This window comes from Eleginops maclovinus, chromosome 18 (assembly GCF_036324505.1).
Source record: "Eleginops maclovinus isolate JMC-PN-2008 ecotype Puerto Natales chromosome 18, JC_Emac_rtc_rv5, whole genome shotgun sequence".
NCBI lineage: Eukaryota > Metazoa > Chordata > Actinopteri > Perciformes > Eleginopidae > Eleginops > Eleginops maclovinus.
Genome location: NC_086366.1, coordinates 18,275,722 through 18,287,780, shown reverse-complemented (window position 1 = coordinate 18,287,780; position 12,059 = coordinate 18,275,722). Strand labels below are relative to the sequence as shown.

The following is a 12,059-nucleotide window of genomic DNA, read 5'->3' as shown; positions in this document are numbered from 1 at the left end:
ATGAGAGGAGTCCAAACCAGAGAGGAGAGATAATAATAAAAACTGGACTACAGCTTGACCAAGGCTGGTTTTATGAGCGGGCAGTGGATTATTTTGGATACATTATTATGTACCAATATACAGAAAAAAGAAATGTATACAGTATAATTAAGAAATAAGTGCTTGTAATACAGAAACCTACTCTTGTTATATTTCTTTTTTATTTCGGCGTTGTGATTTTTCTGCCTGTAATCATAACACAACAAGTCTATGACATACCAATTAGGAGAAACGTATTGCGTATTCCATATAGGCTTATAATATAGATATTTTAAAAAAGTGTACCCCTTGGACAAATTGAAAACATCATAAATATTACTTTAGTCTTCTCTTCTTAGTGTTTCTCCCCATCGGTCAAATTATAGCCTCGTAAAGAACACTAAAAGGATCAAAATGTACAATAACTCCTTACTGACCTTTTGTCTTTTGCAATTCCATGAATCTAATACATTGAGATGTACAAAAAGTGGGATATCTTTGTGCTGTAACAACATGTCTGCTTCTTACCATACAGTGGGCTCCACCTGGCTGTCATTCAGCTGATGGTAGTCCAGCTGAGCGAAGAGCGGGAAGAGCACCTGTATCCCACCGATGGAATGGATGGCACTGTGGATGGAGTGAGTCCCCGTGGCTTTTACATCCTGCGAGGATAATAACATCAACCTTTATGATGACATTTTGAAAGGAGTGCCTCAGAAATGTATTCATATATATGAGGGTGACACAGAGTTAAGAATCGGCTTTGAGCAAAGCAACTGACCTGTAGCATAAGAGCGTGTGGTGAGTGCACAAAGATGGAGGGATTTTCCTTAGGCGAGGACTGTAGGCAGAGCTGGGCGTCAGTGGCCTTGGCGTTATAGGTGAAGGCGATGGAGCTGGCCAGCTTACCGTCATACAACACCTGCTTGTGATGCTCTGCTAAGTGAATGTCGCTCTCCGACTTAAACTTAAACGTGCTCTGGAAACATAGAGAGAGAGGAAAATAGTTGAGAAAAGATAAGGAGATACATGGAGAGAGAGATGAAGTACACTTCACCCCATCAGGGTGTCTTTGTTGTTATCTTTTAATTAGAACTTCATAAAAAAAATATCCATTCAAGAATGAAAAATGACAAGATGTGTTTTTTGGGCAGGATTTATTTCTTGGCAGAGAGAATTAAAGTGGCCCTATTATGCTACTGAGGTTTTCCCTTTATGTGGTGTGTCATATTGGTTTTTGAGCAGGTAAATGGTCGGCAAAAGCTAACATCCCAAAGTTCCTTTCCTTAAACGCCTTAAATGGACTCCTTTGTTTACTTCAGTAACATGGTGATATCACTAAGTATCACTCATGCTTCTATTGGCTAGCCCTCCGACACATTGCACGTGATAGGCTAGAAGGTAAGATATGACTAAGTGGTTGAGAATTGACAACAGAGCCGTCCAGCTAACCAACCTGGTTTCAGACCGAGGGTGAAAAGAGGAGCTGCAGCACAGGCAGTATGACAAAGATAAAGACCTTTTGAACATTAAAGCATGAAAACGTGTCACAGTAGAGGTAAACATTACAAATATGAATCAGAATATGAGCATAATAGGACCCTTTAAAAGTAATTCAGTTGATCTATCTTATTCATCTTTATCATTCTGTAATGCTGTATGACACCACAAAGCAATTGTGCTTTGGCTTTTATGGAAACCGTTTTTATTAACAACAAGCACAACTTGTCAGGGCAGGTAGATCATTTATCAGTATGAAGTTACCTTGTCTAATAAAAGCTTCACTAAAAGGTGAAAGAAAGAAGGAAACGGGCCGTAATTCTGTTTCCAATAAAAAAAGGCATAAAATATAATAATAAACACATTTTATTTTGCACAGCACAGATTTTAATTTGATTTTATCTTTGTATTTCACGGGGGACATATACAAGTTTATTGTTATGATATGAAAGTACAAGTTGCAAATCTTTTGTTGGTTGGTTTAATTTTGTTTCACTTTTTATCTCTGTGGCTAGTGGATGGTAGTCTGTAGTTGTACAGCAGAACCTAATGATGAAAAGGAACAGGGACTGATGAAAGTTTCTTTAATACCAGAGGGGATTGTTTAACTGCATCTAATGTAACCCAGCCATTTACTCAAGCTTGTACTAAAGCAATTCCGAACCAAACACAGTCACTGCTGAGTCCTCTTGAGTGTGCTATGCCTGCAGTCTCTTGCCTAGCACACAGTAAGATGAATTATGTGTTGGTATTATATTCCTTTCTATCTTCCCTTGTTTGTACTGTTCAGTTACTTTGTACTAATAGAATAGGTGCACATAGGAGAAAAGATGATTAAGTGTGGCTGAAAAAACCTGCAAATTAAAACAAGCAGTCTGTAATTTAGTGTGTCCCCTTACATTGAAAGTAATCAGACTGCGAGTGAAAACATTGTGCAAACACCTGCTGACTTCACAATTCTATTCATTTGTCAGATTGTTTTATTGAATTGTGGCTCACCTGCCTCATACCAGAGAGAAAAAAGCAAAAAAAAAAGCCAACTTGATCGTCTACAAAGCAGAGATGCATTTATAAAACCAATAGCATCAACACATTGATATGTTTCAAGTTGTTGTTCTAACTTGATAAGGTTTTCAGGTCATTTTTTTTCAGTTGAGAACTCTTTTTTCTTATTATTTTCCCACTACAAATGAGTGTAGCAAAAATCTCCAAATCTTAAGGACAGTAACACATGCCTACAGTGGTAACTTAAACATTGTGTATTCTTAACATGCATATGAAGCCATTAAATGACTTAAAAGAACTGGGAGTTCCATTAGTCAGTGGCTCAGTATTTCATTCATTATTGCAGATATAACAAACAGCTGATCAATAACACCCAGGTCTTAATTTACTCAATCAATTAAGTGAAGCGAACATGCTTAATAAGGAAATTAAGTCCTCTAATCAGGCAGGTTGAATTATTAATGAATGAGAGACTTTTTTTTTTTTTTTTTCATCCCTCTCTGACTCATGAACAGCAAGTGGATGGTGATAAAATAACAAGAGACAGAAGCTGAAGTAACAGTGAGGAAACAACCATCTGGTCCGAAAGGGACTGTAGATAAATACAGTATGTTATGCAACACAAGCAAACTGGGTTCATGCAGATGCTTAAAAAGCATCTAAATCTGGGCTGTTTGTTTTCAGTAGGAGAGTAAATGGAACAAAAGACAAGCTGACTCGTTGTACTGAGTTGTACAATCGTTGTGAAATCTATTCTGAGGGCCTATAAACATTTAAGTAGGTGGCGAACTTAAACATAAAACATGAAGTGCTTCACATTATTCTTAATAGTGACCTGTGTATATCAGATTGAAATATTGCACATTTAAATCAGCTTGTTTTGAAATAGTTTTAAATCTTAATATGTTACGTTTTCTGATCCTAGAACCTAATCATCTGGGTTTCAGATTTGACTTTGGGCAAGTTAATCCGTTTTCCAAATCGATGTATGTCAAAATCCATGTACATTTACTGTCCCTATATCTGCAGCCTGGCAGCATTTTTCTATCGGGAATTGTACAGGAACAGCGAGAGTTGAGCCACATTTAATGACGTATTTTCTTCCAGTCAGACTATGATAAAGGAATGAGAAGTATTCTGTTCATCTGCAATGATCAAGTCCACACAGCAGCATGCATCTCATCAAGTAGTCTCTAACATCCTTCAAAAGGTCCTACTCATGAAACTCAACAGACAAGAAATAACAAGTTCCAGTGCCCTGGACCTTAGTGGGAGCCCTGCTGCAGTGTGAACATAATTATCTCATGCTTCGTGGCAACAGTAACAAACCTGTAGTTTTACAGTATCTTTTCACAAGTCTGCCAGTCATAAACAATCATTTAGGCAGAGCTGTCCTCTTTCTTTCCCAGTGCCAAAGGCTGTTGTGGACCAGGGGAATCTCCACAACTACATAAGAGAAACAGGCACACGCTCCCATGCTCCCAAGCTCCCAAGCTCCCATGCTCCAGCCATCATAGAAAGACTAAAGACTGAACAATTACATCTTTCCCAATGAATTCACTACATGTAAAACAGATACAAAGTGTCCTCAGTATTAACTCAATGTTTAAAGTGTATCCACCAAGAAGAAGTGATCAGCAGATCCAGGGAAATGTATCATTGCATGACAAAGACATTTTGAAAAGCTTTGATATTTTTCTCATGACTTATTACTTAAGTAAAAAAAAAGAAGTCTCACTCTTGTATACAATGATATATGACATGTGAATGTTGATGCAAATGAAAACAACAAACAGCTTGGTGTGGTAGTATTTAAACATTTGTAATTGGGAAAGGACTAAGAAGATGTCAATTGACTTTTGCCTATGTTCTACAAATAGCCCTACATTGGCAGGTATGTGTTGGCCTGAATGCTATCTCCAAAGGCTGTGAGACTGTCATCTAATGTTCAACGTCAATATTGTATTATTGGATGGCCTCTTCTCAGAGATAACATTTGTCTTCCGTGACAGGGGAGGACCGGGACTGTGCAGCTGCTCAGTCTCATCTACAGCAATCTGCGGTGCTAACTGCAGAGCCGTGCTGGCACAAATTCAATGGGCTAATCTGACTCATGTAGAACGCATATGGTAGTGATGATAGACGGTCATTCAGATAAAAGCCTCAATGCATTATTTGAAAAGAGCACATAAAGTAATTGGCCTAATTGTCTTGACTTGTCAATTTACTGACTTATATTTTGCTTTACAGACCATGATATTACCCAGACCTGGAAAAAGAAGAAATTAACCAAAGTAAAAACATTTTTATAAGAATATATGCCAGTATACACTTTTAACTATGTTGTTAGGCAATTCCTTTGTATGACTCTCAGCCCACAATCTCCTTGACTTTCCCCAAATCTTATGAACTCTGCTAAAACAGTAGTGATGAATGACAGTCCAATATGTTTCTGTTGGTATCTGTAGAACCGACCCGTCTCTTAATGTTATCACCAAATGTGTGGATATGTCAAGTGAGTCGAAAAACAATGGCAATATAGAGCAAAATGTGTTGAAACTTCAAATGAAATAACCAGGAGTCCATCTTGGTTAAAAGTGCAATTTCCATACAGCAATATGAGAAGAGCCCAGGGATCAGATTCTTCGAACAGGTCTGTCAGATTTCAAAACATAAATCATATAGTGTGGTAGAAAATCGTAACCCTGGGCAGCAATAATCTCTGCATTTCAACTAACCGCCAAAGTTACAGTTACACTCAACACAGTATGCGAGCAAGGGGAAGCATGTCCAACATCAAACATGGATGAGAGGACCACAGATCAGAAAATAAATCATACATTAGCTCAGATGTTTTTTTTTCTCTGGATTTGAGCAGAGTAGAAACAGATATAAGGAAACTCCCAATATACATACCGTAGCAATGCATGCTGTGATCTGCTGCACTCTGACTCTGCCTGATGTTCTCAATTAAAACAGACAAGCGTCTCATCCCTTGGACAGCACTCCCATTACCACAAACCAATCAGTGACCTGACAACTCTCTGACCTTTTCTCCCCAACTCACCTGGCTGGCTCTATCTTCCTCACCATTACCAAGCTTATTCACAGCCTCATCAATTGAGGGTAATTGTCTCGCCGGGTCAGCTCTTCATTATTTTCAGAAATTTGGGGGATGTGTTACCTCTCTAATACAAGGTCTGGAACCACAATTAGCGAGGTAAACGGCAAGTCAGCTGCCATTAGCAAAAAGACCAAACAATGAGTCCAACTGGGAAGATCAAAGCATTCATTGACCTGAATGAAAACAGCATTTCATAAATTATAGCAGCAACAGAATAAGAGAGAAACAAAAGTAGTATACATGAGAATATACACAGGGATATTAAGAATAAAAAATAAATATATACAAGAATAAACATGTATTAGAATAGAAAAAAAAGGAATATGTTAAACTCTGATCAGGTGAATGTTCACATGTACAGATATGTGAACAAGGTTAAATATATACATTTAAATGTTCAGGTACCAGTGCGGCTGCAGCTAAGAGCTTAAACCCAACGGGTGCCAAATAACATTTTAGATAATGTAAACTGAGATACATCCTGTGTTTAAAGCTGATTTGGCAGTCCATGTCATTCTTCCATTTGAGACCGAGTGGAGAGCTTAACACTGTGAAGAAACAGCGGCAGCAGTTTGTGAGCATTAGGAAGTGTGGCAGTCAGAGTGATAGGGAGCAGACTCTGAAACTAAGAATAAGCTGAGGGCACACTCCGTATCTCTTTCAAGATGAGTTAATAAAATAAATACTATTCAAATAAGGAAAATGTGCTAACCAAATATTTATTCCACCATGTCCCAGCTAAATCCCCCTCTGGGTAGGTCAGCATCTTTCTGTATTCACAATCTTTTGCCCCTTTGTCAAGAAGCGTGGGAGTGCAGCACCTGCAGCAGCTGATATAAGTCGGCTCGGGACTATCCCCTCAGATGGTCTGCAGCTCTCCTCGGTGTATTGTTATTTTTCCAAAACCACGTAATTTATGCAGTGTTTATCTAGGAGGAAAGTCATTGCTCCCAGGACACAGACACAAGGGGAAAGTAACATGGGGGGGGGGGCAGCAATCGGCATTGATTTCACAGATTGATAGATGATGCAGACTGCTTACATGGAATCTAACTCAGTCACCCTCAAGTGCATACCTTATAGCCTGATCCTAGCTGATGAATTGCAAAGATCTGTGCTGGATTGAGGGCTTCACTGAACACGTAGACGGCTCCTAGCTGCCCGCAGAATACTCTGTTAGCGTCGGCTGTCTCTGAGGACCCGAGGAAGCACTTATCGTAACTCTGAAAGAGGGACACAGAAAAAAAAGGCTTTATCATTTTATACTTTAGGACTGAAAGGAAAATAAATCTAAATTCAGGGAATGAGGAATGAAGAACATTTAATTATGCAAAATGGATATATATTCCCCAAGTAATTATATTTTCAGTATCCTTTATCCAACATAACATCAGCATCTGTGTTGTTTCAGTGTCAACCTAGACACTTCCCTACCGGAAAAAGGAAAACAATGTCTCTGATTCACAAACATAGGAAACCTCAATATAACCTGCATGAAAGAGTGAATATGTGCTGTGATTGTAATCAAGATCAAATCAAAGGATAACTTACAACAGCAGCAGCTAATTAACACATGCTGAACCAGACAGTACCAAGGCCTATAAGAGTGGGACTGAGGGGCATAGAAACGTTATATCTGTTTAAGGAGAATTCAAAAATCACATCAGGCTCGTGGCCAATTTTGGAAAAGCCCATCTTATCTGATTTAGGTGTTAAGTGATACATAACACTTCTTTAAACCACACAAAATTATGCTCAATAATCAGTCACCAAGACAAAGCTTTTGTCCTACTTCAAAGGATGGCAAAGCAGAAGAATGGCAATAATCTAAGCAGGAAGCAAATGATAATGCTATAATAGAAAAAAATAACTAAAAATGGGAATATTTGTGTTTTAATATCAAAGCCACACTACAACAGAGACAATAGACAAGGAGAAATACAAATGATATAGATGTAAAAGGCTTTTTTCAGGGTGTTATTATAGTCCCACTGCAGGTAACAACATTCTAAATGTTGGTTTACAATATTTTCTGAGAGGAAAAGTTATGCGACCCTACTCTCAGTGGCATGTTTATTTAAATAATCCAGATCAAGAGAAATGTTAAGATGCCAGGGTGCATATTATTTCCTTACTTGGTCATTTGATGTTGGGATGTGATTATGTATGCCACCTCATTAGACACATGTTTACATGTCCTTCATTTGGTTGAATAGAGTAATCTCTTGCTGTGTTTGCTCGTGTCTTTGTGATGCATCTGTTTCTGCACCAATCACTAGAAAGTATCCCCCTCATCAGAATTATGCTCACTTTTCATTCAGGTGTGGAAAAGCTGTCCAAAAAAAACCTATCCTCCACAAGCTAACAAGAATATTTTATGAACCCCACCTACTGTATGCTTTGACCTTTCATTTGCGCACACCTTACATAGAAATACATAAAAGTGCAAGTTGCTTTTTATTTCTGTAAATAGCTGTGTGTGACAACAGCTTTTATTATTTGCTTGGACATGCAAATGCATATAAAAATATATAATTTCTTTCAAACCACAATGCTTCAGTCTGATGGTATTTACACTGCTCAGATTCCATTTTCACTCAACATAAATACATCTGTTTAATATTCCACCTTCAACTCTCTACTCCAGTGCAACTCTGTGAGAAATGGTTATTCAGATCAAGAGCGAAATGTCGTCGTATATCAGAGAAATCCATGTTGCTGGGGTAAAACTCATTTTTTTGAATGAGCTCTATTGAAGATGTATGTATGTCAGTTTTTATCCATGCGAGACGTCGCTGCTGAGGTCCGGTGCCAAAAATCATCAAAAACAGTGGAACATCAGACAGTAGTGTGGAGGAGTAAAAGAAGAGTGCTTACATCATTCGTGTTGACGTGCCATGCCATGTCTCCATAAGAAACGAGCTGTCCATTGACATAGCATCTGATTTCACTGTTCCTCCAGCGGCTGTAGATGTGAACTATACTGATCATGTACCACTGAGGGGAAAAAGAGGGTCGGATTGAAACGTTTTAATAACAGAACCGTGAAATTCTGATTCAACTTTGAATAACTACAGAGCCATGGCCGTGAGGTTTGCTATCTAATGTTTTCAAAACCGCAGTGGAACATTGTGAATAATAGATCAGAGAAAAGGGTAAGAGGAAGCAAGACAACTCATTTGTCACTCTGCAAAATACGAGATGAAACACTAACTATAGCTCATTGAGTCAGGTGAAGTCTACAGAAAGGAGAGGTGACTTCATAAGATCTCATGTCAAATAGGTGCAAACAAAGAAAGAGACATTCACTTTAAACAGCCTTATGTCAGGAGAGGGAAACATGAATTGACTTGTAGTTTCATATTTCATAAAAGACTGAAAGCCTCTTCCGGTGGTCACAGCGTTCAGTGTTTCATCTCTCAACTTTCTTTTAATTCAAATGATAAATCTTCATTCATTTGATTTATCTCTCATTACTGGGCAAAACGTGCCTGGTCACAACTCTGGAGCGATATATGGATGCAATCTGTCACCAGAGAACAGCCTCAAACATTCATTGTGAGCACTGACCGGGTTATATAGGCCAACCACTCACAGCAGAAGGCAATAGATTGTCCGTCTCCTCTGTGACTGTGAGGCCACTGCTTATTAGTTTGACCCAGGAAGGGCGCAGTGGGCAGACTAATAGAATTACAGCCATCTACACACAAAGGTAGGGACACTTAAAAGAGGATTCATGGCTGAGGGGAGGAGAGCAAGCTGCACACAGATCATTTAAAACGGCACTTATCCGCAGATGTCTCAGCCCAAAAATCAATTAAAAACTTAATTCAACATGTTTTATCTTCCAAGAGCTTCTACAAAACGATAGGCGTTGGGAGGTAGTAGCGGTGGGATGAATGCTTGTTCCCAGGTGTTATGTCAAGGCTCTAATTGTTTGAGTCGGTTATCCTTCTCTGCAGGGACAGCTACGCTACACTAACATTTCATGCTAAATTAGGTTTCATTTTCTCATCTACATTTACATCCAATTAAACCTGGAAGACTCCTCTGGGGGCCGTAAACGCTTCAGGTATATGTGTTGACATACAACTTTGTAATTCACATAAAAGAACAGGTGGTGGGCAAAGAGTCAGCGGTACGTGTAGCCAAAAACGTAGAGTGTTTCAAATCAGGTGGGTAATTTCTTGTTTTTCCAAATCATTTTGAGGCCTTAATTACTTTCCTCTCAGTGCAGGCCAACATCATGTGAGCTTCACTTTATTTGGTGGTTGCTAAAATGCAATTCCGGTTCAGATGTGGCTTGCATATACTCTAAGTCGCTACTACCCATGTTTTGGAGTACGGCTGCTTCGATAGAAAAGGGTTAAGTCCAAATAACATAAGGATATGTTGTAAAGCAGCTGAAATGGTTAAAGCTGCTCTTACCTTCCTGGGCTGAAAGTCATACTTCACACAATGCTGGAAGCCTTTTCCTTTCGACTTCAGTGATGTGACGATCAAGCAGTTCCCAACAAAATGTGCAGAGTACCCGATGCCCTTGCTGGTCCGAAAGCTGTCAAAGAGAAACATGCTCAGTTAGAGTAAACATTAAGAGCTGCGAATGCAATTTATGTATTAGAGTTTAAAAGGCATTCTGCATTTTTGTGACTTTACTTCTATCTCTGGACATTTCCTCACCAACAATACTGTGCTCTCATACAAACCAATAACTGTAGGAAACTAGAGGCTTCTTTCTGCATAATAAGATATGGGCCAACGTAATATCTGAATGCCTTGCGCTAGGCAGACACAAAACAATTTGCAGGAGTAATTGACAGGTAATTGTTACGATACTTATGAGAATTATGATATTACGCTTAACCAGCTCGAACATGAAAATGCTCGAGGTGAGACTGCAGCTACTGCAAACTGCGCTGGCATGGTGACAACTACAGAGATGAAGACACAAAAAAAACACTTAGTTGATGATTACACTTCAGTGCTGCTCCCAGCATCTTATTGCTCTACTTTGATCTTCTTGACTCCCCAGATAAAAGATATGTCAAATCAGCACTATGAAGATGCCCTGTATACCGTCCGAGCTGACTATGTCCGCAGTCAAACACTCAGCAATTACCTCCTATCCTTGCCCTTCTGTCATTTACTCACTACAACTGGAGAGTATTTAGGTCTAAAGCCATCTTGAAAGCCCATGCCATCTCCATCCTTTGGGAGCATCTAACACAAACAGACCTCTTTGACAAGATAGATAAAGAGAGCACAGGCTTTAATATTGTGCATGCAGTGAGCCGCAGAGCCCCACACCTAGCTGAGCAAGCCAAGAGGCTCCGCTGAACAAGTCTGCTTGTGATTACACATCAGGACAAAAAACAGCAACCTTGGTCCGCTTCTGAAGATAAAATCCCCTTTTTTTGTACTACATGCCCAGCCACTGAGCCGTGAGGCCCTCAGAGCAATGCACAAACAGGATTAGCTTGGCATATCTCATCCTTTTTGTGACTCTGTCGGTAAGGAACGGCTGTCACATGAATACCAACAACGTAGCTCAGGCAATTCCTCTTTTTATTTTTTTAGTGTTTCACATCAGAGAAATACAGAAGAAGTCCTTCCAAGGTGATTAGACGCTTTCCTTCCATCTGTGTGATGCAGGTAAAGCAATGGCAGCCAACAAGTACAGAGAACTAACTGTTTTTTCCCCACCAATTAGTATGAACAGTCTTACTTGTCAGCCAACTCTACCTTTTCATCTTTATCATCCATATTCTCTTTCATTTCCTTCCACCAATATTTTATATGCCCCAATGTACTCAGCGATTTCCTCCCTGAGCTGCTCTCATAAACAGAAACAACAGCAGTTGAATATCACTTCACTTTTGGATTATTGATTTTAGCACTAATTACCCACAATACCCTGCAAGAGCCAGTATGTGGGCCTCATAAGGCAGATATTCAAATCTAAATGAATCCCTCCACAGAGCCTCCCACTGCAGCAGGCTACCTCTGCGACAGCAGTCGTTCATGCTTCAATGGATTTTAATCGGAATAATCTCACCTAATTCCCCTCTTTCTCTATTATAATACATCGACATTACCTGGAGGGAAATAAATAGGCTATTTCCCAGACCCCATTACATAAGTGTGTGAAAAATAGCGCCTGTAAAACTAGTTTAACCTTGAGAAATAAGTTCCAACCTTAATCTGCTTAGATGGGGAAATCAGTGTAGGTCACAGAGTATCACACAGCATATTGCTTTGTCAATAAAGCTGCCGGTAGCTTTATAGGCCTCTGCAGGGAGAGAGTGATTTCTAATACACGGCTAAAGCAATTAGATTGATGAAAAACAGGAAAGTGTCATTTTCTTCTCTCTGGTGTTATAATGTAGACTTACAGCACCCTGGTGAGAGAGCT

General features: G+C 39.3%; 1 protein-coding gene across 1 annotated transcript in view; it reads right to left on the bottom strand.

Moving 5' to 3' along the window:
- The window catches only part of nbeab (neurobeachin b), a 179,335-nt gene that overhangs the window by 124,588 nt on the left and 42,688 nt on the right, over window positions 1–12,059 (bottom strand). Inside the window, exons 6-10 of the mRNA XM_063906394.1 lie at window positions 10,076–10,202; window positions 8,525–8,644; window positions 6,724–6,870; window positions 800–997; window positions 547–680 (exon numbers count right to left, since the gene is read on the bottom strand). Coding sequence (XP_063762464.1) covers window positions 547–680; window positions 800–997; window positions 6,724–6,870; window positions 8,525–8,644; window positions 10,076–10,202 — 726 coding nt within the window. The remainder of the gene's footprint in view (window positions 1–546; window positions 681–799; window positions 998–6,723; window positions 6,871–8,524; window positions 8,645–10,075; window positions 10,203–12,059) is intronic.